The sequence below is a fragment of the Neofelis nebulosa genome, chromosome 6 (assembly GCF_028018385.1).
Source record: "Neofelis nebulosa isolate mNeoNeb1 chromosome 6, mNeoNeb1.pri, whole genome shotgun sequence".
In the NCBI taxonomy this organism is placed as follows: domain Eukaryota; kingdom Metazoa; phylum Chordata; class Mammalia; order Carnivora; family Felidae; genus Neofelis; species Neofelis nebulosa.
This window is the reverse complement of record NC_080787.1, coordinates 80,502,462-80,529,795: the sequence shown is the minus strand read 5'-3', so window position 1 is coordinate 80,529,795 and position 27,334 is coordinate 80,502,462. Positions and strand designations below refer to the sequence as shown.

At 37.1% G+C, this 27,334-nt stretch overlaps 2 protein-coding genes across 12 annotated transcripts in view; both read left to right on the top strand.

Annotated features, from left to right (window-relative positions):
• Window positions 1-4,882, top strand: part of SYNCRIP (synaptotagmin binding cytoplasmic RNA interacting protein) — a 31,503-nt gene extending 26,621 nt beyond the window's left edge. For 2 of the 4 annotated variants that reach the window (XM_058734636.1, XM_058734638.1), the window contains exon 12: window positions 268-4,882. In XM_058734636.1, the coding sequence (XP_058590619.1) occupies window positions 268-293 (26 nt within the window). In that variant the 3' untranslated portion in view covers window positions 294-4,882. Of the gene's footprint in view, window positions 1-264 lie in introns of all 4 variants that reach the window. The other 2 variants (XM_058734635.1, XM_058734637.1) reach the window with 1 other exon arrangement.
• A 15,607-nt stretch (window positions 4,883-20,489) lies between these two features.
• SNX14 (sorting nexin 14) overlaps window positions 20,490-27,334 on the top strand; it is a 97,411-nt gene continuing 90,566 nt past the window's right edge. For all 8 annotated transcript variants that reach the window (XR_009263105.1, XM_058734626.1, XM_058734627.1 and 5 more), the window contains exon 1: window positions 20,490-20,786. Coding sequence is in view for 7 of the 8 variants with exons in the window: in XM_058734626.1 (XP_058590609.1) it covers window positions 20,587-20,786 (200 nt within the window). In the remaining variant the exon portion in view is untranslated. The remainder of the gene's footprint in view (window positions 20,787-27,334) is intronic.

The following is a 27,334-nucleotide window of genomic DNA, read 5'->3' as shown; positions in this document are numbered from 1 at the left end:
TGTGAACAAAATGGGGTTTTCAAACCTCAATTCAGTCCATCCCTGTCCCCTCACCCTCTCCCAACAAAGGGCAAAAAACAAACTATAACCTCTCCTCAAAACAAGTGAAAAGTTAATAGTTATTCAAGGAAACCTTTTGGTTAGACATGCTAAGAATTACTGTTGTTGAAGCTTTTATTTACTTTTTTAATGTTATCATTGTGTATGTACACATTATTAATTTAAAATGATTTATCTAACTGATTCCTTTTGTTACCTGGCTAGCAGGGAAAAGGGGTCGAGGCCGGTCCTGACCTGTTACAATGAAGACTGACTTGCTATGTGGGATTACACCAGAAGCTTGCAGTGGAGTAATGGTAAGGAAATCAAGCAACCTTAAATATCTCGGCTGTATAGGAGCATATTCTGTTGCAGAAGACCTTCCTATGAAGATCATGGAATCAAATACAGGACATTGAACTAATACTTGGACTTTGATATGAATTTCTTTAACAATTTTCTCTGCAGTGCAAGTTATTAAACTAAAGCTACTCTATTTTCCAAATGTGTTCCAACAGAAATCCTTCATAACTTCTAGCATGGTATCTTAATAAAGAATAAAGTTCTTCTCTTTAAAAAATCTGCTCTAAGTAGATTTTTCCCCTGTTTTTTTAAATTAAGGATCCCAGCAGTGGTTTTCTGAAATATTCTCTTGAATTTGTGCATTTAAATTTTATTGCAGTGGTATAGATGAATGCCATTGTTGGTATCCTTAAATTTTATTTCTGCTCACCAAGGTTAATCATGATTGTCTATATCTTTTTTATAGTAATCACTTTTGAATTGTGTTCAGATATGCAGTTTCAGGTGTAATCATCAGAGCTGGTTAGTCAGGCATTCCAGATAGTGGTTCTTTTCAGAACCTTTTTTAAAGGGTTGGTTAACTACCTCAGTAGCAGAGGATTGAACTATACCCTGTCTGTACTGTACATAGAAAATCTTTGTAGATAAAAGCAAGGCTTGTTAAATGATATGAGGGTAAGATTTTAATATACCAAATGTAACATTCTTAGTTGCCTTTAGTTTCAGAGGCTTGTAAGACTTCCTCATGACCATCATAACAGGCCTTGCTTTTGTCGTATTTTGTGGCTGAAAAAGCAGCCTTGCTTCTTCAGATATTGTAGTTATTTGGATGTATAATAGTTTAGCAAGATGTTACTTTTGTAAGACATCAGATGTTCAAAAAAGTGCATCCGAACTTGTACTAAATACTGCAGTGTCCCTTTATAAAAAAGTCAGACTAAAACTGACAATTGTACAGCGAAGCCTGACATTTGGATATTTTGAAGTTTTTTCATAAATCATAGAAATTAGTATATGGCTGTAGTTTAGCTTTTTAGGTAAAAGGTATGTTTCATTAGTGCATTTCTTATTGCTGATCACTGCAAAAATGTGAATCAGCTTTCCATTTCTTATGCAGGTCATGATAACTTGTAGAATAGAGTACAATCATTTGTGCTATGTTTTTAATTTTCTAAAGCACCTTGATGACAGTGAGTGTTCAGTGGTGAAGCATCCTCTATTGAATCACCCTCAAAAATTTTTTGCCAAGTCCTAAATTGATAGCTTAAAGTCAAAAGTGAAATTATAATTTAATTAGGACTTGGTATAAAGAAATCCCTTTTCCCCTTCCCCAAAGGGATACTGCAGTTATATCACATACCCAATAGGCACCACGATGAAGATCAGAGCTTATTATACTTAATTAAGGTTTTATACACACCAGTTCCCCCAGTAAATGCAAATTTAACAAAATTAGACATGTCATATGTTCAAAATGCTCATGGCAAACAATCATTTTGCATTCCTGCAAATAAAATTGTTTTATACTGTAAGCTGGAGGCGAGTGTAACTTATTTTTGTAATAAAGTTTTTATTTTTTTTATGTGTCATTAATATAAATGTGTGTTAGTGTAGAAATATTCTGGTTTAAAAACTTAGAATTGCACACATTTCAGTATGTTTATTTGTACTTACATAATTTTAGAATAGTGGTTGCCAATAGCCTGTATGTTTCACATTAATTGGTTTTTTTATGTTACCTTAATAAACCATTTTAGTATGTTGTATGTCAGTTACTGGGATAGCTGGGACATAGAGTGTAATTTAAAATTTGTCAATAAGTATTCATTGGAATATATGTAAATGTGCCTTGCCGGTTATTGAAACTTACCTACAAAATGAGTATGGGGTGACAAAAATTAGTTCCTGGTGCTTAATGAAACTTTCTGCCACTGATTTTATATATTACCCCGTGCTTTTTTAAAGTACATCTCTTTCAAATCTTAGTGTAAGTTTGAGGGCTACACAAAACATTTACATTTCATTCTAACATATGAGTACAATAGGTTGTGGAAAGTGGGTAAACTAAATGTAGCCTTCAGTAAAATTGAATCTCAGTGTAATCTTTGGTGCTGGCGTTTCCCAGTTCCAAGGAATTAAATGATCCCATCAAAGAGGTCATTGCCATGCCTATTGGCACTTTACTGTCATACCCTTTTTTAAGGGACACTGTCAAGGTGTTTAAGTTAATTCTCAGAATTATTTGTTGGGATTTTAGGATGGGTTTGTTTGACTTAAGTAAGAACTGCATTGTCAGAGTTGAAAGATGAACATTTTTGTGAGTTCACAAATGTGTTCTTAAGAAAACATTAAACTATGGAGCTGTGGGTTTCCAAGACTATTTGGCATTCTTAGTTTGGGGATTTGGGAGGGAAAACTGATGATAAAAAGAAATTGTAAGGAATTGATGGGTAATGTAAACAGTGGTGATGAAATCTATACACGCTCAAGTGAAATTACTTGACAGTGTTCATTTGAATAACTTTGAATTCAAGCCATTATAATTACTTTTAAAATTAAATATCATTTGCACTGTTCTGATAATGGGTGCAGTTTTTGAGCAATATAATCAGAGCTAAATATGCATGTAGTGATTAGTGATGTGAACAATTAAGTTCTGAGAAGAAATACTAACTGGTATTTTCAAACTTAAATTTCTGTAGTAAAATCAGCATCAAACTCTTATCAATAAGAGATCAAGGAAAACAGGCAATGCATATAAACATACTTTTGAATGTTGTGTGGCCTATAAAGCAATAATGCAATTTATATGGAATGTCATGGGATATGAGAAATGGAAATGCAAAAATAACTAATCCTTTAGTAAAAATGTCAACCTGTTAAAAGGGGAATGTTAACTAATGTAGGTTATTGCTATTTGTGATTTGTTTATGGGTTCTTGGCTTTGACAGCTTCAAAGAATGGACAGATAACAAGTCAAATTTTGTATATATTGTCAAGGAATGGGTCTTAAATCCAAGAGTCAAGTCCCTTCCTTGGGGTGAAAAATGTATCCTTAAAGCATTCTGATTGTTAAACAAGAAAACTTGAGTTACCTAAACAGACGCAAGATTTTGTTTCTGCAGACTACTTGGCAATCAAAAGTGATCATCAATTCAGTTAATCGGTTTTCAGAAATTTGCTTTGTGAGAAAATTGTGTTCTGTATATTTTCCCAAACATGCTTTTTGTGGAAGATTTTCAGCCATTGCAATTAAATCAGATACTAGATATGAAGTGGGGGTTGAGCACAAAAAAGAGCGGTTGCACACTCATGATGGTGGTTGTAGCATCATGAGAAATTTATCAATTGCAAATCTGATTTGACAAAATACAAACATTTCCTCATGATAAAATAGGAACTTAATAGGAATGGATTGATGGGGTGATCTCGGGTATTGTATATATTTGGGAAGACTTAAAACCAGGATGAATACATGCTAGATGGACAAAATTGTCACATGCAGGGCAGCTTTTTTTGACTGCTAAGCCAAAGTCACTGTTGATCAGAAACAGCAAAAGATCACCTTGTTATTATAGAGTAAGACATGTTTCTATTTTAAGGGGAGAAATTAAATGTAGAAGACTTCATGCATTTAGGAGAAGGAGCTAACCCTAGAGTAAATGTTCAGATTCCTAATACCCACCATGACCATTTTCTCCCCAGTGATGTATTCCATAAAACCAAATTTTTATCTGACCATAGGAATTGATTGGTGGGTATAAAATGAATGAATAAAAAACTTTAACAATACATAAAATGAACAGACTTGTGAGGATGATGTTTTAAAGTGTAGCATTTACTCAGTGATACCACTCAATAGGGCATGCCACTACTTTTCTTAAGATGCTAATTATAAACCAATATTCAAAGACATTTTTAACTGTGGGCAAAGTAATAGATGGACTTTTTGGTCTGTCACTTTTTTAAAAAGTACTTAAGACATAAGTTCTATTAGCACCACAGTCTGCCTTCAGTAATATACATAAAATATTTTTCAGGACCAGAAGCATTCAGTTGGAAAAACCATCTTTTTTATGAATGCAAAACAGTATTATAACTAATGCTCTGGTCCAGGATTAGGTTTTTAATATTTTAACAGTAGTCTGATAAACATTTAGAAGTCTGGCATTGAGAAACAAAAGCTTGTACCTGACTAGTACTTTTATTTAAAAGAAATATTAGTTCTCTTAGCTTATTTAAATTGTCTCTTACATTTATTTATCCATAGAATTTATATTTATTTCATTCCTTTCATCTCACTGAAAACAACTGTCTGCAGGCTCTTTGATTTGGATTAGATGTGTGAAGTACTGTCTTTTGCCAAAAACCTCAACTTACCTGTTCTTTTAAACGTAGTGGGTTTGTGCTTGTTTGGAGATCAGTTCAAAAACTATCTGTACTATCTGTACTGCCTCTGATGTTAAGATTTTATGTATAGCATAAGGAAGCTAGCTCTGACTATATTTTCCTAAGAATAAAGACCTATTTTTGTAGCATGTCTTAGGATCTCCAGGAGTCCAAGAATTATTGTGGGTGTCCTCCATTTCATCTTTTTTCACTTAACAGCTTGTGAATAGACACTTGGAATCTTTAGAGCTCTTCGCCTTTTGATTATACATGCAAAGTGACTAGCCAATGGTAAAAAAAAGATGCCCCAAGATCCCTAATTCAAGCACATGATGGGGAGATGTAAACATAGAGTGTTGGTCTTCACTTATTTGGTGAAAATATTCTGTGGTCACACACATGCCAGTGGACTCAATGAAGAAGTTAATGGTAATTTGGTTCTGGTTTTCTGGGAACATACCCTATCATGCAGTGTTCTTCCATTCTCTATCACCATCTTTCTCTGAAGGGTTGGAAATGATTCAGGTTGCAAGTGAATCAGGAGAGTGGAGTGAACAAATGATCTGTTTTAATAAAATGTTGCACATCTAGGAAGGTGAATTCAGCTTAAAATGGGTTCCATTAAGCTAGGATGGCAAATCATCAAAGAATGGGGAACTTGTAAATACATTGGAAGTGTTTGGTTCATAGCCCTAGAATTTCTTGGAGGGTGGGGGCAGGTAGTGGTAGTTTTGCCACTTCATCCGGACAAAAATTGCTTTACTAGGTCACTTCATGTGGATTTTAGTTTGTATTTAGGATAACCAAGATTTGTGCTAATATTTAGTGAAAAGAAGCTTTTGTCTTTTCAGGGCAGTCATGGAAGTTTTATACCTGAAAAATTCTGGGTACTGCTAGAGCATTTTAAAAACAATTTATGTTCCTTTATTTGACTGCCTGTGCAGAGACCGAACTAGTACTTTTTTGTTGAAATCAAGACTGCTGAATAAGACTTGGGTAAGGAAGAAATCTTAATGAACTGTTTTGGAAATTAGTGTCTTCCAAGTGTTTCCTAGAATGTGTTTTTAACACATTTTAGAATAATTTACAGGCTTCAGTGAATATCTGATTTTTCACGTTGTAAAGTGGTTTCAAATAAGTTCTAATCTGAGGGGAGTTTAAAGGCAGTTATCTGCAATGTTCATTAAGTGTCATTGATTTAGGCTTTCAGTCTGTATTCTGAAAAGATTGTTGTGACAAAATACTGTTTTGGAGAGAATTTTAGGATACCTAAGGAGATCAGTATCTTCTATCATTTATGAACTACAGCCAAGTTTTACTTCAGGGTAAAGACAAGGGTTTTTGATGTAGACAGGCTGTTACCACCGATTAAAGGATATGGACTTGTTCATGATATAAAATCTGTAGAAGAGTCTTTAGATTTCAAAATCGGGTCTAAGTGTAGAAACCTACAACATACCAGAAGAGTTCTAACATTACATCTGATGTGATGTGGCTCTTTTAATGCTGTTAAGTTCAAATGAGGTAAAGGAAATCTGAATAATTATGTCATTTGTGTGATATTATACTGCTTTTGAATTTAGGTGTCCCAGTTTTTTCCTATGGGAATTAGAAAATGTCAGTACTGCATCATTTGAACACAAAGTAAAACTATGCATCTGTTTTATGTCATGAGTAAAACACTTTTTTTTTTTTTTTTTTTTTTTTAAGATTTTAAGTAATCTCTACACCCAACTCTGGGGTCAAACTCACAAACCCAAGTCACATTCTCTACTGACTGAGCCAGCCTGGCACCCCCTTATGACTTCATTTTTCAGGTGTCTTTAATATGTTAGTGTTTATGTTGCTTTAATTGGAAGGCTCAGGAATTAGGCTTCTGAAATTGCTTTAATTTCCTTAACATGTGAAATACTTCAAAAGTATATATACTAATTGTGTATCTTGATATATTGTCAATATTTGGAAGGAGTTTGTAGGAAAACCAAAAGTAATGAACAGTATGTCAAAGGTCATCTATGAAAATTGGTAGATACGCTTTTTAATTCTCTGCAGCCACATGCAAATGCAGTACATGTAGTTTTGAAAAAAATACTTCCCTTGCTTTTTTCTTGAAATAGTTAAAATCCCCATGAATTTGCACAAATTGAATTCTTAAAAATCTTTCAACACTAATGACAGGTACTTTTTTCTTTAGGAACCCAGCTTCAGATTCCTTTATAAAATAGAATTAAAATAATGATGAAAAAAACATTCTAAAATTATATCAGGAAATGTTAGTTGATCTCTTGGTTTCCTGAGGATCCATTTAGCACTTAGGACAGCATCAGCCATAGTTAGGGCCCCAGCAGGACATAATTGTAGTTACTTCAGTTTATCTGGGCCAAGTGTCTTTTTATCAGTCTGTTTAAATTACCAGTGCTACTTATTCTTTGAAGTTAACTCAATTTCTTCTCTTTATGGTTTCTTTTGCCTCTTAGAATGGAAGCTCCTCCAGGGCAGGGAAATCTGACTCAGAGGGGTTAGGCATTTAAAAATAGTTAAATATTTTTCGGTTTGGTAGAAATTTAGTTTATTTGCTGAATTAGGCTTAATTATGGCTTGCTAACTTGAAAAAAGGGATAAAATTTGGAACCACTGAATATACGTTAGAAAGCTTTTTAAAATGAACATGTAATGCTAATGTTTTAAGTAAATTGAGATCATGAAGATTCACATTTAAATTGTACATCTGACATTAAAAAAAATCAAAATTGGAAGTTAAGGGAACAGTTGGCCTTGTGATATATATAAAGACTGCTTTTTTTTTTTTTTTAAGTATTGAAGTTATAACCCAGCTCAGCAATTTTTCCTTTATGTTGATTTTTAGCTTAATTCCAGGTTGCTGAATGAAACAGCATTCCAACTACAAACCTCTATGAGGAAGGAATACTTAAAGATTGAATTCTTGTTTTGCTCATGAAGTATAGTTGGTTTTAAGTCTGTAAAATTTGTTTAGACTTGTTTTGCAGAGTACTTTAGAGAGGATAAGTGATTATACCTGAGAAAAGCATGAAGGCTAACCTGAAGTGAAAGTCTTGAAAACAGTTTTTTTAATTAAAAAAAACAGGTATTTCTAACTAATCGCTACTTACTATATTTTACAATAATGAGCAATGATTGGTTGCATGCATATGAATAATTGTATTTACCTTTCAGTTGGTAGATTGTTGAAGTTAAATCACTTAAAAACAGAGGCTCTGAATTTAAGGCATCTCATATGATACTGTATCTCCTACTTTGAGTAGTGGAGAAAGGTGTTGTATATACTTAGTTGATAATTTAGCTGAATTGTATAAGAGTTATACCTGGAAAGCAGGAGCTAGTGCAGCATATGAAATAGCATTCAGATAGCACAGAAAGTCTGCATCTCCTCACACCATCCAATTTACAGACAGGACCCCTTCTGTAGTTCTTATATAGTGGTTACTGTTTCTCTCGCTCTTTTTTTTTTTTTTTTTTTTTTTTTTTTTTTAAGAGCATGAGTGGGGGATAGGGGCAAAGGGAGCACATCTCTCTTAATTACTAAATTTAGGTAGTAGTTACCCCTTGTGAGGAGTTTAGCTTAAACTAGTTCTATTCTTTTGCCGAACTATTTTAAATTCAGTTGATTACCTTTATTAGTCAAACTACACTTAAGCCTCTACTTATACCAATTTTAGTATCTGTTTGATCCTCACTATATAAAGAAGCACACTCAGTATGTTATTTTTTAAGTTCATTAAAAAATTTTGAGAGAGAGCTAGTACAATCAGGGGAGAGGGAGAGAGAATCCCAAGCAGGCCCCACTGTCTGCAAACATGAACTGTGAGATACCACCTGAGCCTAAATCAAGAATTGGACACTTAACCTACTGAGCCACCTAGGAGCCCCTCGATATTTTATTACTTTTCCTTCCTCTCCCGGTTCCTGCTATCATTTTTCAGATTTATGGCACTTTATAACAGGTTATCTTTTATTTTGCCTCTAGACTGAAGATAGACAAAACGTAGCATTTATAATGGTAATGTATTTAGATTCATAGATAACCCTATTTTGATAAAATTTGTGTCCTTGGGAAGGCAAAATTCTAAGGTAGAAATAAAATGAATTCTTTAGTGTTCCTTTATTTGGATTCATGCCATAGCTAAAATACAAACCATGACTTGGATTTTTTTTTTTTTTGAGTTTCTAATTACCTTTCTTTTTATAAGCTGTTTTGCTATTTACACATATTTAGTGCTGTGTACTACTGTCATATTAGGATTCTTTTTTTTTTTTCTTTTTTTTTTTTTTTTCCATTCCATTGCTGGACTCCACTTTTCTTAGGTTCCATTGCTTCCTCTTAGATTCCCTTTTGTTCTTGCTGCAATATGTTCTCTGGTAATATTTTCAGGAAAGGTTACATGAACTGTAAACCGTCTTGCACACTGGAAAATGTTTCACCCTCACTGTTGGTTGACAGTTTGGACATAGGATTCTAGCTGCACTATCCTTTTCCATCAGAACTTTGGAGGTATCGCTCCATTATTTGGTGTAACAGTTTTTTTTCTTTTTAATTATTTTGAGAGATTGTGCAAAGCCTGGTGTAAGGCTTGATCCCATGAACATGAGATCATGGCCTGAGCCAAAATCAAGAGTCTGACACTTGGGGCACCTGGATGGTTCAGTCAGACTTCAGCTCAGGTCATGATCTCACAGTTAATGAGTTTGAGCCCTGCCTCGGGCTCTGTGCTGACAGCTCATGCTCTTTCAAAAATGAATAAATGTTAAATAATAAATTTAAAAAAAGGAGTCTGACACTCAATTGACTGAACCACCCAGGCGCCCCGCCCTGTGTTATAATAGTCTTGATTTGAATGCAGTGCTTGCTTTGTAGGTAATTTTTTTTCTTACACATTCAGATTTTTTTTCATAGCTTCGTTTTCTATGGTTTGATGAGACTGCATAGGTTTTCATTTATTTTGCTTTTTAACTGGAAGACTTAAGAGTTTTTTTGTTGCTGAGAATTTTGTTTTTCAGTTTTTTCAGTTTTTCTGCTCTTTTGGAGCTTGGTTTGGAAGAATTGTACTGCATTGATTTCTCTTATATTTAAGCTATTTTTTTAATTTGTCACTGTAGCTTTTTATACTTTATAAGAAATACTACCTTTTATTTTTCCCTCTTCCAGAGCATACACTGACTTTAAGTTTGACTAACAGAGCAGTCTGTTTTTATTTTATATATAGACTATCTTTCTCATTCTTGAATTTTAAAGGTTTTTTAAAAAGTGACCAGTTACAGGATGCATTGAAATATTAGCTCACTTTAGTTATTTACTTTTTCTAATTTTTCTCAAATGTTTGGCGGTTCTTTATGAAAGAAGGATTTGATAAAAGTAGACTGGTGTACTATGCCTGTTCACCGACATGACTATGTGCTGTGCATATGAGAAAAACATATGCTTTATTTTTAGCTTCCTTGGGAACAGGCAGGCAGGCAAGGTACCCCCTCATGCCTGAAAGAAGAGTGCCTGATTGCAGGAGTTTTGACTCCTTCCAGGCAGATTATTTGCTGTGAGGAGGTGGTTAGACCCTCAAAGCAGCTTTATAACCTTCAACTGCTTAAATATCTTCTTTTACTTGCTACGCAGAGGTCTTGCCTTTTCCTTCCCACTCCTCTCAAGAAAAATGGCTCCTGTTTCTTGTATCCTTGTAAGCAAAAAATTAATATGAGCCTCAGTTCTACATCGTTTGTACCTAAAATGTGCAACTTAGTATAAAAAGTGCTACTTTTAAATGGATCTGGGTAGTAAAATACAACAATATGTGTACATTATTTTGAATTTATTAGAAGAAACCATCTTAATCTGTATTACCACGTTCATTTTGATGGCTTGTTTAAAATAAACTGTCCAGGGGAAGTTTGAATAAATCTTACTGGAAAAGAGAACATCACCTAGCATGTTAAAAGGGTACATAGAAGACATTTTGTGACTAAACATGAAAATTTAGTGACATTTTTGACTGGACAACGCAGAGTATTTTGAAAAACCTTTGGGAATAGTAAAATAGGTTTTGTTTTAGTATTTAATTTCTGAACATTTAAAACGAAACCCATTGTGCAGCATTTTGTTTTTCCATTTATATTTAACACAGCTACCTTCATGTATGCTATTTTACCTGGTAATGTGACTACATTCTTTATTTTGGTAGAGATTTCTCAAACCTACCATACCCAGATTTGATGAGAATCCATGTTAATCTGGTTGTGGAAATAATGACTTTTGTCATATACTCTTTGCTGATTCCAGTCTAAGTCCTTTAAAATTTTTCCACATAAAGGCAATTTGAACATCTTAGATCATTTTAGCTGTTCTTAAGGACTGCTTCCAGGTATTAAAACATTAAGTTTTATATTAAATACCAAAGGAGAAACTGACTTGAAATTTTTGGTACCAGAAATCTTAGCTAATTTTTAATGGCAATAGTAGTATCTGGAAACACATGCACATACCCCAGGAAACTGAAGAAGAAAATAAATCTTATTAACTAATATACCTAGACCCATTCATTAATGGACATAAGGCATGCTAATCTCCTATGGCTTCCCCATTCTAAGCCTGATGTGTGTGTGTATAGATTGCTCAACCAAATTTGTGTGCATTAATACAGTCACAATTTCAATGATTTAAATACTTTTTAGTTTCCTAATAGTTCTAGGTGAAAACAATAATAAAAATATTTTTTCCTAATCATTGAGGCATTTAATGAGGGAACTATGTGCAAACACAATATAATCTCTTTGGTCCTGGGTGAAAAGATTATATTTTGGTATTTTTCTGTCTCTCAACATTCTATAAGGTACAGCTTATGTTTCTGGTAACATTCTGCCTAGAGGATTTTCTGTTTCTTTGCATTCATAGTTTTGTGAAGACATACTTTTGTGAAGACTTAGTTTCACAAAATATAAAGTGTTACATTAAAAGACAATTCATACTGTAATCAACGTGTAATAGCTTACATGTATGAACATTTTCTGGAACATCTGTGATAACTTAGTTATTATTCTTTGAGGGGAGTAAGTAGGATGCTTATTTCTCTTGCAGTTAAGGAAACATTGGAACCTGTATATTCGGAAGAAGAAAATTGTATCAAGCCCATATAGTTCACAGAACATTATTGAAGTTATCTCGACTCCCTAAATTAGTGTTAATATTGCACTAGGTGGAAATCAGTCTGAGTAATGTAGATGTCAACTAATATTTGAGCAATATGGTTCTCCCTTTGTGGTAGTAACTTTTTTCTTTTTTTTTTCTTTTTTTTTGAGAGGGTTCATGTGTGAGTGGGGGAGGGGCAGAGAGCAGGAGAGAGAATACCAAGCAGGCTCTGTGCTGTCAGCCTAGAGCCCAGTGTGGGCTCAATCCCATATACATCGACATCCTGACCTGAGCTGAATTCAAGAGCTGGATGCTTAACTGACTGAGCCACCCAGGTGCCCCTGTGGTAGTAACTTTTTTAATCTTTAGAATTAGTGTTCGTTTATCTCAAGTCCCTTAGTTACATAGTTCTAGGCAAAATTCAATTGGTATAATACTAATATAAATGAACCTGATTAGGAAATAAAAGGTAGTCTAAGTGCTAATCCAATCTCTGAAATATTTATTACTAATAGCTCAAATGTTTTCTCAAAATTATAGGATTAGCATATAATCAATCCAAAATAGCATAAGGATTCTAAGCACCAGCAAATCCCCTCCCACAGCTCCCTGCCCCAGTAAACTCTCTTTAGGTTGAAACCATGTGTTTTACATTATTAGGATAAAGGCATTTTATTCCACATTTTCCTAGGTAGCTTGGCAGTTTTGGGATGATACTCCTTTAGGTTGATTTTCCTCTCTCCTCTCTTTTAAAGAGCTGTTCACAGGACACCAGTAGCCTGATATGAAAATAACATTTTTTAAAAAAGCTTTAACCTTGGGGTGCCTGGGTGGCTCAGTAGGTTAAGCCTCTGGCTTTTGGTTTCAGCTCAGGTCATGATCTCACAGTTGTGAGATTGAGCCCCATGTCGAGTTCTGCGCTAACATGTCGGCATGGAGCCTGCTTAGGACTCTGCCCCTCTCTCTCTCTCTCTCTCTCTCTCTCTCTCTCTCTCTCTCTCTCTCCCCCTCCCCCCCCTTCCCCACTCACATGCCTACTCTCTCAAAATACACTTAAAACAAAACTTTACCCTCTAAGTCATTTGTTACATTGAATCTTTGAAAAGTCTTTTTTTGGCACTTTGCTGGTTCTCTAATCTCTGACCACCTCGTTCTTATCTGTCCTTATTTCCCTTTTTTCATCTGTACTTGTCTTCTTGATCTCATCTACATTCATGGCTTCATATCACATCTTATGTGGATTCCTGTTTTACTGTCCAGGCTGGATTATCTGTGTTATGTGCAACAACACAGAGTGCTCTGCTCTGTCAGTTAATGTGTCCTGTTAATTTCTCTTTTCACATCCAGCTACATTTGATCCAAGTACTCTACACCCTATGTGGGGGCTCAAACCACAACCCTGAGATCAAGATTTGCAAATTCCAGCGACTGACCCAGCTAGGTGCCCTTCACTTCACCTTTTCGTTGTGTTCCACCTCCAGCCAACCCCTCAAAAATCCACTTAGGCCAAAAGAGTAAAGTCGTCTTGCTCTAGGTACTTTAAAACTATCAACAAAGTACCCCTGAGGAACATAAACAAGAGAACACCAAGATAAAAGTCCTGCCTGTGGCTTTTCTGGGGTGTAAATAAGTCTACTAGCTAATTTTTCTTCCTTGTGTTATGGGTTTGTAACTTAGCTATAGAAGTCAAAAACCAAAATTTATCAACCTCTGCTTAAAGGTAACTTAAGGAGCAAAACCATGGTTTTAAAACACCTGACCACATTTGAAAATCTGATGTTTCTATACTCTGTAATTACAGGAAGAATCTTCAGGATTATTTTCTATTCAGTATTGCTGCTACTCTTCAAATTCACTGTTAACAGTATATGTGTTAATTGCAATTTCCCATCCTCCACCATGATCAGTAACAATTTCATATGATGGTTTACACTAGAAGAAAGCAAAGCTATGAAATTTGGCAGGGCTGATTCAATAAATAGGATTAAGCCAATTTAAGAATAATATATGATGTGCTATCAATGTGTGAAAACCTAGGACATTAAAAGGATTTTAGATAGGGATATTTCTTGGAGATTTCATCTTAGCCCCAAGAAATAAAGTGAGCTAATCTGTTTTATTATTATTTTAACTGAAAATAGAAGTAATTAGAACTGTAAATAGGACATCTGGTACAGAGTTCTTAGTTACGTTGAATAAGTAAGGATATATCTCAAACTTAACACAATTGAAGAGTATAAGCAGTGCTTGAAATTCAGATTGTTTTAAAGTCTTGTGTTCATGTTAAACCTATAAATTTAAGGAAACCTAAATTTAAATGGTAACTGCCTTTCAATATATAGGGAAAATTTTCCAATAAAAATTTCCAAGATTACCTTATTAGTCAAGATTTCAATTTTTAAAAGAGCATTTATTTTAAGTAAACTATGTCCAGGGTGGGGTTTGAACTCATGACCCCAAGATCAAGAGTTATATGCTCAGAGCGCCTGGGTTCCTCAGTCAGTTGAGTGTCTGACCTTTGATTTTGGCTTGGATCATGATCCCAGGATCATGGGATCAAGCCCCATGTTGGGCTCCATGGGGTGTGGAGCCTGCTTGGGGTTCTCTCTCTCCCTCTGCCCGTCTCCCTGCAGCTTGTGCTCTCTCTCTCTCTCTAAAAAAAAAAAAAAAAAAAGTTGCGTGCTTTACAGTCTGAGCCAGCCATCCACCGTGAACTCTATGTTCTTAGAACTACAATCAGGTTACTAAAATAGCTTCTTTTTTAGTAAAGATAAAAATTGATTTTCTTTGGTAGCAACCTTAGAACTGAAGTACCAATATTAGTGATTTTCACCATTCTGAACCAAGCATACTTGCATAGCGGTTTATAAGTACCATATGAAAATTTGTTTTTCTGTTTTAGTGAATAGCCTACCTAGAGGTAAGGGGAAGGATGGCAAAGCCTTTCCAAAAATACTTTCAGAAGTTACTGAAGTCAGTTAAAAGCTATATTTAAACACCTGGATATAGGTAGCATTTTTCTTTTTATGAAAGGAAGCCATTGTCTGTGTAGTTAATATGACATAAGGCATAATGTTTTGCTTATTTAAGAGGTAACTTTAAAAGATAGACAAGAGAAACATTGGCTGTCTTATACAAGATAGTGATGGTGTTAGAATTTAAGTGCCTTTTCCAGTCTTTAATATTTACCAACAGGCAGGTGAGTATATTTTCAGTTTCTTTAAAAACTTTTTTTTTAACAGTTGAGAGACAGAGTATGAGCAGAGGTAGGGCAGAGAGAGAGGGAGACACAATCTGAAGCAGGCTCAAGGCTCTGGGCTCGAACCCATGAACTGTGAGATCATGACCTGAGCCAAAGTTGGACACTTTCTAACCGACTGAGCCATCCAGATGTCCAGTATATTTTTAGTTTCTAATCAGTTATGAAATGATTGACATTTTCTGTAATTATGACCCATTTCCATGAAAGGTTAGAGAGAATGGTTATTCCATTGTGTTTAGAAATAAGATGACAAACAGTAAATGCTTAAATTGTTTGGTGCTAAGGTCATGAGACTTCCCAGAATTTCATGGTCAAAACAGCTTTTGTATCCAGAGAGGATCTATTTGAGCCACTGGTTGTATAAAGTTGTAGTCCTTCATATCTTCCCATTGGAGGTTTTACTTCATGGTCACTCAAAAAAGGGGTGTTAAATAGGAAAGTAATAGCTGCATTTTGAACATCTCAAATTCCCACCCATTAAAATCCCTTAATGTTCTTCCTTGAATTACATAGTCTCCATTGTAGTTCCTTTTTTGAAAAGGAAGGCAAGGAACATTTCCTGAAGTGAAGAAGGCAGTTCTGTAGTTCCTTTAACAGATGTTATATCCAGAGGTTGATGCACAGGGTAAGTTGTGGGGAGAAGAGGGTATTATGAAATGTAACATTAAAGATAACATCACGAATGCCACAAAGTTAAAATATGAAACTTGATGCTTTGAGACATAGTGGGCTGAAACTGGGGTTTAGAAATGCCAATCCTGTTACAGGAGAATACGTTCCATATTATAGTAGGCATCTGTGAGTGGGGTAGACTGGAATGGCTCCTAGGGGTAATGTCTATATATTCATCTATCTTCTTCCTGATCCGCTTATGCCATGCAGATCATGGCCCTCAACAGTTAAAATTTGGTGTATATTCTGGGTTGTCAGAGTGAAGTAGGCCACAAACAACTGGGATTCAGGTATTTCAACATCTTTAAATCTCCTGTACCAACATAAACAATTTGTATAGTGCTGGTGGAGTTGGGAGAATCAGGTTTAATTAGATGCCTTTTAAATACTTAACATTGCCTACGGCTGCCTGACTTCTAAATATTAAGTGAAAGCAAAGAGATAAATCCTAGTCTTTGCTCAAAGCATTGTTTTCCCAGATCCCCACTAGTTGAAAATTTTTCTTTCCCATCACTTGGCATTTTTTAAAACCTATTACAGCCTTTATATATAAACATGCCATGTATTCTACATTTTCATGTGTGATATGTCTCCACTAGATTGTAAGCCTTTGGAGGTCAGAAAAATGCACCTAAATCATTGTATCTGCCACCACATCTAGTACAGTGCCTTATATTTATTTGCTAATTCAATAAATATTCATTAAAATAATGGGAGATATTATTGTAGCTTGATATTTGAGCCCTTTAGATGAAAGCATAATCAATTATTTTTTTCTACTTCTTACAGTTTGAAAATGTACCCTGGCATACATAGTAATTGTGGCATTTATCAAAAAATTTACACATTTAATTGTACTGGCTCTCCATAGCTAATGTTAGTCTGGAGCAGCACTGACCAGAAATATAATGAAAGCCACATAATGTAATTTTAAAATTACATTAGAAGTTTAGTAAAATTACAAATAATGTGGCCACATTATAGAAATAAGAAACATGAGATTAATATTTTAGCTCATTATTTTGAGAATATTTAACATTTGTTTTAAAAATTCAGTTTACATTCTTGTTTTCATGTGCAGTCTGATGTCTACTTTACACTTCTAGCACATGTCTATTCAGTGTGGCACTAGCCACATTCTAAATGCTCAGTAGTCAGATAATGGCCAGTGGCTACTGTATTGAACAGTGCAGGTCTAGAAGAGCAGGCAAAGAACATCTCTGGACCCTGTTTCCTATTAGGTCATTGTGATTTTAGGTTATTATCCAAATAAAGGTATTGGCTGCTTTTGTCACACTCAGAAATTGATAGAATAATTTAAGAAAATTTTTGTATTAATCATTGTATAAAGACACTTAGTAGGTACTTTACACCCAATTTAAATCTCTAAAACTTCTTAAGAGATCTCTCTTTTAGAGTTGTGGATGCACAGGTTGAGGTAGATCAACTTAACCTTGCTCAATAAAATACTGCTAGTAGAAGGTGGAGCTGGTTTCAGAATTAGGATTGATTGTGGATATTCCATATTCCTGCTTTAAGTTCAAAACTTCTAATAAAAGTTTGGGAAAAAAGTTTAAAGCTCTGTGTGTGTTGATAACAGACCACAAGGTTAAAGAAAAAACATTTAATGAAATAAGAGTATTTTATGAAGTCTGTATCAACCATAATTTTTTTTTTTTAAGTTTATTTTCAGAGAGAGAGAGAGTGCACATGTGCAAGAGCTGAAGAGGGGAGGAGAGAATCCCAAGCCCACTCTGCACTGTCGGTGCAGAGCCCGACTCAGGGCTCCATCTCACGAACTGTGAGCTGATGACCTAGGCCAAAATCAAGAGTGGGATGCTCAACCGAGTCACCCAGACACCCAAATTTCTTTTTCTTGCTTTAGGCGTGGATTTTATTTCTGAAGTTATTTATTTAACGTTTGTTTATTTTTGAGAGGGGGTGGACGGCAGAAAAAGAGGGAGACACAGAATCTGAAGTAAGCTCCAGGCTCTGAGGTGTCCACACAGAGCCCGACACGGGGCTCAAACTCATGAACTATGAGATCACAACCTGAGCCTAAGTCAGACACTTAACTGACTGAGCCACCCAGGGGCCCCTCATTTATTTATTTCTGAGAGAGAGAAAATCCCAAGCAGGCTCCCAGCTGGCAGCCCAGAGTCCGATGCAGGGCTGGATCCTACAACCGTGAGATCATGACCTGAGGCGAAATCAAGAGTCAGACACTTAAAGGGATGAGCCACCCAGGCGCCCCCAGCTGTGGATTTTCCTTATAGCAGAAATTTATTTTTAGTTTTTACTTTTCCTGAACATAATATGAAGATTTAAATTGTCTAGGTTATTTCAAAATTTCCTCTAATAACGTCATATGGGGGAAAGCCACCTTTAAGTTGGATGTTGTTAAGGCTAACTTGAAAATCAAACATTTTGGGGGCGCCTGGGTGGCGCAGTCGGTTAAGCGTCCGACTTCAGCCAGGTCACGATCTTGCGGTCCGTGAGTTCGAGCCCCGCGTCAGGCTCTGGGCCGATGGCTCGGAGCCTGGAGCCTGTTTCTGATTCTGTGTCTCCCTCTCTCTCTGCCCCTCCCCCGTTCATGCTCTGTCTCTCTCTGTCCCAAAAATAAATAAAAAACGTTGAAAAAAAATTTAAAAAAAAAAAAAAAAGAAAATCAAACATTTTGCTTTTTAGGGGCGCCTGGGTGGCTCAGTCGGTTAAGCGTCCGACTTCAGCTCAGGTCATGATCTCGTGGTCCATGAGCTGGAGCCCCGCGTCAGGCTCTGTGCTGACAGTTCAGAGCCTGGAGCCTGCTTCGGATTCTGTGTCTTCCTCTCTGACCCTCCCCTGTTCATGCTCTGTCCCTCTGTGTCTCAAAAATAAATAAACGCTAAAAAAAAAAAAAAATTAAAAAACCAAAACAAAACATTTTGCTTTTTAAATGTTTTGGCTCTTAGTACAAAGTTGAACAGTAAATTCAGAACAAGTCTTTATAAAGAATAAGATTGGCAATATAACTTCCCAGAAAAGTTTAATAAAGTAACTTGCACAAGTATTAAAGTACTGTACTCAACTACACCGTAGGCCCTAGATACATGTAGATTAATTCAACATATACCTTTTATTTATATTTCAGTGTAGTCCTAGGATGTTCATATAAACAAGGGGTTCTAGATCATTCAAAGACCATTAAAAGGCTGCAGAAGTGAAATTAATATACTAAATGTTTTCTTCTGTACTTCAAAACATTAAAAAAAGCAATTAGTTTTCCAGTGATGTTACATGGCGTTTTAATAATTTAATCAGAAATGGTACAGTATGAGTATATTGTGATGTTAGTTTAAACCATCCCTAATGACGAGGACCAGTGAAATGTGGATGCTTTTATATACTACTGTGGATTGGTAAACCATTCTAGGAAGAAACTTGACAGTATGTATCATGTTCTTACCCTTGCGCAATTGTATTGATATTAATCCTTAAAAATTTATTAGAAATGTGTATAAATTTAGGATAGAAAATGGTAATCATTATGTCAATAAAACTAGCATTAATAGAATAGTTTAGGGACGATACATTTCTGAAGGAAAATAATGCATCATTAAAGGTGGTCCTTGTATTTGGAGTAAAATGGAAAAATATTCATGAAACCGCACATGCCCCATTTAAACAATATATACTTTCTGAACGTATCTGTTTCCGCACTTTGGACGATAAGATCCTAAGGAAGAAAAAAATGACAGGCAGCAGTAGAGCGCCGGCTCTGGGGTTAGAACTGCTCCAAATCCCGGTTTTGCTAGCCTCCGTAATCTAGCTGCAAAATGGGAAAAACTGGAGTATCTACATCATGAGGTAAATGTTTGAAAGTTAAATGAAAGTGCTTAGCGCGCCGTCTAAATTTTACTTGTTACGATGATGTCTTCTTGCATCTCTCCGACTGGCGGAAAATCATATATTAAATTTAGAAATGTGATGACTTAATTAAGTCGAAAGCTCCACGAGACCAGAGGGATTTAACCTAACCTGCCAACCTGCCTTGTCCAAACACTTGGATTTTGATTAGACCGGCAAGGCCATGGTGACCTGAGCTCTACCTTGCCTGTGAGCGCGCAGAATGCACACTCAAAGGGGTGACGGCCCGGTGGGTTTGACTCCCGAATTCCAGGGTTTACTCACGCGTCCTCCCCTACCCAGCCCCCGCCAAATAAGGACTCCATTCTCTCTGTTGGGCGTCACGTAAAGCTCGACGGGTCCCCACCGAGAGGCTGGGGCCGGGACCACGCACTCCATCCCCCCGCCCGCTCGCGTCACAAAAACTACAGTCCCCAGAGGACCCCGCGAGCTCAGGATGTCCCGCAGGCAGGGTCCGGCGGCTGCTCGGGGCTGTAATTTACCCCGTGCTCCGGCACAACCTTCTCTCTCTCCTCCGCGATACAGGCGAAGGTTACTGGGTGCTGCAACTTTACCCCCCGATTTCCAAAACAGGCCAGTAGCCAGTGAAGTCGAGCCCTCCTTGGAAGGCCGGCGCGCGACCCTGCCCTGGAGGGAGGAGCTGCGGGACGCGCTGGGCCTCCAAGGGGTGACGATCTCGGGCACGTCGTGCGGCAGTCCCCTTGGCCGGCTGTGGCGGGGAGGAGGGTGGGGGGAAGGAGGCCGCGCACGCGCGGCGGGGCCTTGGGCGGGGCTTTGGGCGATTGCAGCCGGCGGTCGGTCCGCCGGTCGGCGGCTGTGTGGGTAGCCGCCAGGTCGGCGGGGGCGGAGACGCGGGAGGTTGATGGGGGTCGCCTCAACCTCGGCCTCAACCTGTAGCACAGCTTCAGCCACGCAAACGGAGATGGTGCCCTGGGTGCGGACGATGGGGGAGAAGCTGAAGCAGCGGCTCCGGCTCGACGTAGGACGCGAGATCTGCCGCCAGTACCCGCTGTTCTGCTTCCTGTTGCTCTGCCTCAGCGTCGCCTCCCTACTTCTCAACAGGTAACGCTGCAGCGGGGAGCTGGCGGGCGGCTGTTCTGCGAGGCCGCAGGCGCAGGCCCGGGTTGCTTCACTGTGCGGAGACCGCCCGGGCTGCGCAGCTGCGGGACTTACGGCCGGCTCCGAGGCCTTGGGAAGAGGGGCCTCGGGGCGCCGGGCGGAGCGTCCGGGCCCGGAAGTGCGAGCGTGGGTGGGGTGCGTTCCAGTGCCCCCCTTCCTGAGGCCGGGTCTTCTGAGACACCTGGCCCCGATTCTTACCTAGATTTCACCTGTTTCTTGTAACCTGGTCCTCCATCATCGTTGTTTTTCAGAGGCGTGAAATGTATATGTACGTCTCAATTAGAGACCTTGCAGGGCGGTCCAGTCAGCTGACGAGAGGGTTCTAGGTGTTGTAGCAGCCACAGTTTTAGGCCGACCCCCCTCGCTCTCACCGCGCGCGTGCGCGTACACTCGCACTCACACAGTTGTAGAGCCGCTCTGCGCACACTCGCACACACACGCACACGATTTTACAGCCGCTGCGCGCACACACGCGCACACGTGCACGCAGTCTTACAGCCGCAGCGCGCACAGTCGTGCACGCATCCTTGCAGCCAGTGCGCGCGCACACACAGACTTGCGGCCAAAGCACACACATATGTAGTCTTACAGCTGAGGCGCGCGCGTGCGCACACAGCTTGCATAAGCATGTACGTGTGCACACATACACATAGTCACGCAACCGAAGCACGCGCGCGCCACACACAGACAGCCTTGTAGCTGAAGCTTTCCTCAAAGTGTGGTTGGTTAAAACGGGTAATTGTAAAGATTTGTTGAATCGAAGTCAGAAAGTGAAATAGTCTCTGTCTTGACATCTCTAGAATATTCGAAAAGGGAAGACTGAAAGTTTAAAATTGGTAAATTCAGTTGGCACTTTGAAATCGGAAAGTTCTGCCCCTGAAATAAAACTGATTTCCTTCAGTTAGCTATTTCTAGAAATGATGAAGTAGGTAGTGGAGGAGAACTTCAAATTATTTCCGGATTTGCTCTTGGCGGAGAGAAGTCTGAGACACTTGTCAGCAACAGTATCTACATGATGTTTTTTCTGATGTTTTGAACATGAAAGCATCCTTACTCTTTACCGAGGTAGTTGATCCCTAAAGAGAGGAATGGGAAAGCGTTCACCAGGAATTTGGTTATTTAATTTTGCTCTAAGGCAACCATTTCGTGTGACGGTTGGATCAGATTTTTTTTCCCTAGCCATTTTGCTTTCTTGTTAGTGGACTCTGGGTTTATATAATACTAGGTTTAAATAACGATTGATATTTTACTGGAAAATATCATTTGAGATCTAATGTGATTTGATTGTGATAGTAAGATGTTTGATTTCAGGAATACCTAAAGGAATTCTGTTAAGAATCCTTAGCAGAGTGGAAATTAATTATTAAGTACTTCGCTTTCTGTCATCTGGAAGGTATTCTAGATTAACAGCTTTAATATGAAAGGTTAACTTTTTGTGCTTAACTTTTGTCCAGGAATTTTTAACCTGTCTCCTTCGGTAGATGGGTCAGTTTAGGTGTCCAAAGTAGGACATGTAGAATCAGGTTGAACTAGATTTCTGAGGTTGTCTACTTAATTGTAGCGTCTAGTGTTCTATGTTGTTAAGTCATAGAATACCATTTGATCTGTACCCTGTATCTTTATTTGTATTATTCAAACAAAGAATTTTTTTTCAGACTGTTTTTGGTACTTTCCTTTGTTAGTGTTGAAACCAGCAAAAGTGATCTTAAACATCATAGAACTGTCTTTACTAAAAGAATGGTTAGGTACCCTGTGGTGCCTGGCTGGCTCAGTCCATAGAGCATGGACTCTTGATCTCAGAGTCTTGAGTTCACACCCTACATTGGGGTACAGTTTACTTAAATAAATAAATAAAATGAAAGAATGGTTAGGTACCCTTTTAACAGGAAAAAGCCTTTGGAAGGTGCAAGACAGTGTATATAGTGTGCTTTTCAACGTATTGTGTGATTTTCATTAAAGTACGTGTGCGCATTCACGGAACACCTGGGTGGCTCAGTCGGTTGAACATCTGGCTCTTGGTTTCTGCTCAGGTCCTGATCTCATTGTCCATGAGTTCGAGCCCCACGTTGGGCACAGTGCTAATGGTGCAGAGCCTGCTTGGGATTCTCTCTCTGTGCTCCTCCCTGTCTCTCTCAGAATAAATAATTAAACTTAAAAAACTGAAAAAATATATGTGTGTACATTCATATGTACATATAAATGTGTGTTTATGTATGCTTTGGCTATCTCTGGAAGACTGTTACATAAGGAAATGTGGTCCCTTCTAGGAGTGGGGAATACTAGGCACATCTATTCAGAAATTAAAAAAAAAAATGTGTGTGTGTATGTAAAATATAAAAAATACCAGGGGCGTAATGATGGAATTAGAAGAAATGAGAAGATATACTTAATGCATACCTTCAAAAAGTGATTTTTACACAGGTATTTCACCAGTTTATAGAAATAACTTAAAAAGAAATTTTCAGTTTAAAATCTTTAGTGGTTAGTATGTAGATTTGGAGCTTTACCTCTATGTGGTAAAACTTAGAATAATACTCTTTTTCAAAATTAACTTTTTCTCTTATAGCCTTGAAAGTATTCAAAGTATTGTTTAGTATATAAATTTTTCTTTTGATAGCAATTAAGGCTATGAATGTTATCTGTGGAGAGATAAATAGATATAACTTTTGGCTGTTGTAAGTGATTTGTGGGAGGAATAGAGTAACATACTTTATATATTTCAAATTATTTATGATATCACCTTTATGGTAGTGTTAGGGAAAAGTAGGAGCATAGATATAATTAGCAATCATAGTATTGAGTATTTGAGTGTTATACTAAGGAATATTTTAAGTTAATGCTACTAATAATGGTAATAGTAGTAATAGCTAACTAACACTTTGTAAGTGTTTTGTTTGGCCCAGGTATTGTATTAAGAGTTTTCATTAATTATTGAGGCAATTTATGGTTGTGTGTGAAAGTTTTGAACCTAAGCGTGACTGTAAGAATTTGATTCTGACTCCTCCATTAATCAGTTATGTGACTTTGGATAAGTGATCTAACTTTTACCTGTCACAGTCCCCTTATCTGTAAAATAGGGATAATACTAGTACCTACATTATATGATTATTTTGATGACTAAGTGGTTAATACATGGAAAGTGTTTAAATTGGTGCTCAGCATATAGAACATACTCTTATTAAATGTTAGCAGTTATTTTTATCTCATTTATTCTAGCATGCCAGCAGACACCTTTGTGAGTAACCTCAGTCACCATGGATCAGTTTTGCTTGTTTTTGAATTTCATATGAATGTAATTATGTGGTCCTCTTGTATCTGGTTTCTTTCTCTCACTCTGTGTTTGAGATTTATCCATACTGTTGTGTATATCAGTACTTCAGTCTCTTTTGTTATTGTGCAGTATTCCCCTGGGAATATGACACACTTTGTTTATCCATTCTTCTGTTGAAGGGTGTTTGACTTGTTTATAGTTTTTGGCTATTATTAATGCTATGAATATTCTCATATATATTTATTTTGGTAGACTTATTTATTTTGGGTATATGCCCATGAATGGAAATGCTTATAGTGTATGGGTTTGTTTGACTTAAATAGATACTGCCAGATAGCTTTACAAAGTAGTTATACTAATTTTCACTCCTGCCAAAAACATTTGACTGTTCTGTCTGATACTGTCTGTGGATTTAGTTTAGTCATTTTAGTGAATGTATACTAGTAGGTCGTTGTAGTTTTAGTTAATTGTAGTTTAATTGTTAGCTATCGTCATCATGGTGTACATTACATCCCTAGTACTTATTTATCTTATTCCTGAAAGTTTGTACCTTTTGACCAGCTCCCTCCAGTTTCCTGTCCCCTATGCTCCACCTCTTGTAACCACAAGTCTGATGTCTTATGGTATGAGGCTTTTTTCCTTATGATTTTACATATAAGTGAGATCATACCCTATTTTTCTTTCTCTGTTTGACTTACTTTGCTTAGCATAATACCTTTAAGGTCCATCCATATTATCCCAAATGGTAGGATTTCTTTTTGTGTATATATACCACAGCTTCTTTGTCTGTTCATCCATTGATGCACACTTAAGTTGTTTCCATATCTTGACTGTTGTAAAAATTTTACTGTGAACATGCAAGTGCAGATACCTTTTTAAGTTAGTGTTTTTGTTTCCTTTGGGTATATTCTCAGAAGTGGAGTTGCTGAATTATAAAATAGTTGTATTAATTTTTTGAAAATCCTCCAAACTGTTTTTCATAGTGGCTGTATCCATTTACATTCCCACCAACAGTACACCAAACCCTTGTTCCCTTTTCTCCACATCTTCACTAACATTTGTTATCTCTTGTTTTTTTGATGATGGCCATTCTTTCTTTTTTTTTAAATATTATTTTTTTAATTTACCTCCAAATTAGCTAACATACAGTGCAACAATGATTTCAGGAGTAGATTCCTTAATGCCCTTTACCCATTTAGCCCATCCCTCGCCCCAACCCCTCCAGTAACCTTCTGTTTGTTCTCCACATTTAACAGTCTCTTATGTTTTGTCCCCTTCTCTGTTTTTATATTATTTTGCTTCCCTTTAATATGTTCATCTGTTTTGTATCTTAAAGTCCTCATATGAGTGAAGCCATATGATATTTGTCTTTCTCTGACTAATTTCACTTACCATAATACCTTCTAGTTCCATCCACATAGTTGCACATGGCAAGATTTCATTCTTTTTGATTGCCACGTAATACTCCGTTGTATATATGTACACCACATCTTCTTTATCCATTCATCCATCAACGGACATTTGGGCTCTTTCCGTACTTTGGCTATTGTTGATAGTGCTGCTATAAACATTGGGGTGCAGGTGTCCCTTTGAAACAGCATAGCTGTATCCCTTGGATAAATACCTAGTAGTGCAATTGCTGGGTTATAGGGTAGTTCTATTTTTAATTTTTTGAGGAACCTCCACACTGTTTTCCAGAGTGGCTGCACCACCTTGCATTCCCACCAGCAATGCAAACTCTTTCTCTGCATCCTCGCCAACATCTGTTGTTGCCTGAATTGTTAATGTTAGCCGTTCTGATAGGTGTGAGGTGGTATCTCATTGTGGTTTTGATTTGTATTTCCCTGATGATGAGTGATGTTGAGCATTTTTCACGTGTCGGTTGGCCATCTGGATGTCTTCCTTGGAGAAGTGTCTATTCATGTCTTTTGCCCATTTCTTCACTGGATTATTTTTTTTGGGGGTGTTGAGTTTGATAAGTTCCTTAGAGATTTCAGATACCAACCCTTTATCTGATATGTCATTTGCAAATATCTTCTCCCATTCTGTCAGTTGCCTTTTAGTTTTGCTAATTGTTTCGTTCGCTGTGCAGAAGCTTTTTATTTTGATGTGGTCCTAAGTAGTTCCTTTTTGTGGTGATGGCCATTCTAACAGGTGTGAGGGGATATCTCATTGTGATTTTAATTTGCATTTCCCTGATGAGTAGTGATATTGAGAATCATTTCATGTACCTGTTGGTATTTCTTATAACTTCTTTGGAGAAATGTCTGTTTAGGTTCTCTTGCATTATTATTTATTAACTAATTAATTATTTTTTTTTTTTTTACCAGCAAAATGGGTTTATTCAGGAATAGCAGAACAATTGCAATTGCTATGGGAAACCAAAGACAAGTCTGAAAATCAAACGAGAGGAATGTAGTGAAAAGTAGAAAGATGGCAGGGGCTTCTTTGAGTAAAAGTCCATTGGAAGAACTTGAGTGGTGGCATATGTTGTTGGTTTTTTTTTTTTTTTTTTGAAAAAATATACAAATGTTTTACTATTTTTAATTTTTAAGTTTTGTTTAAATCCAAGGTAGTTAGCATATAGTGTAATAATGATTTCAGTAGTAGAATTTAGTGATTCATCACTTAAATATAACACCCACTGCTCATCCCAACAGGTGTCCTCCTTAATGACCATAACTCTGTATTTGAGTCTCTTATGGTTTGCCCCTGTCTCTCTTTTTAACTTCTTTTTCCTTTTCTTCCCTTATGTTCATCTGTTTTGTTTCTTAAATTCCACATTTGAGTGAAGTCATATGATACTTATCTTTCTTTGACTTAATTCACTTAGCATAACACACTCTAGTTCCACCCACGTTGCAAATAGCAATATTTTATTCTTTTTGATCACTGCATAATATTCCATTGTATGTATGTACCACATCTTCTTTATCCATTCATCAGTCAGTGGACATTTGGGCTCTTTCCATAATTTGGCTATTGTTGATAGTGTTGCCATAAACTTTGGGGCGTATGTGCCCCTTTGAATCAGAATTTTTGTATTTTTAATGGCTTTTCATTTTTGAATGGTTTTTAAAGTGGTTGTAAATTTTTTGAGCAACCTCCATATTGTTTTCCAGAGTGGCTGCACCTCTCCCAGTTTGCATTTCCAGAGTGGCTGCACCTCTCCCAATTTGCACCAGTTTGCATTCCCAGCAGCAGTGCAAAAGGGTTCCTC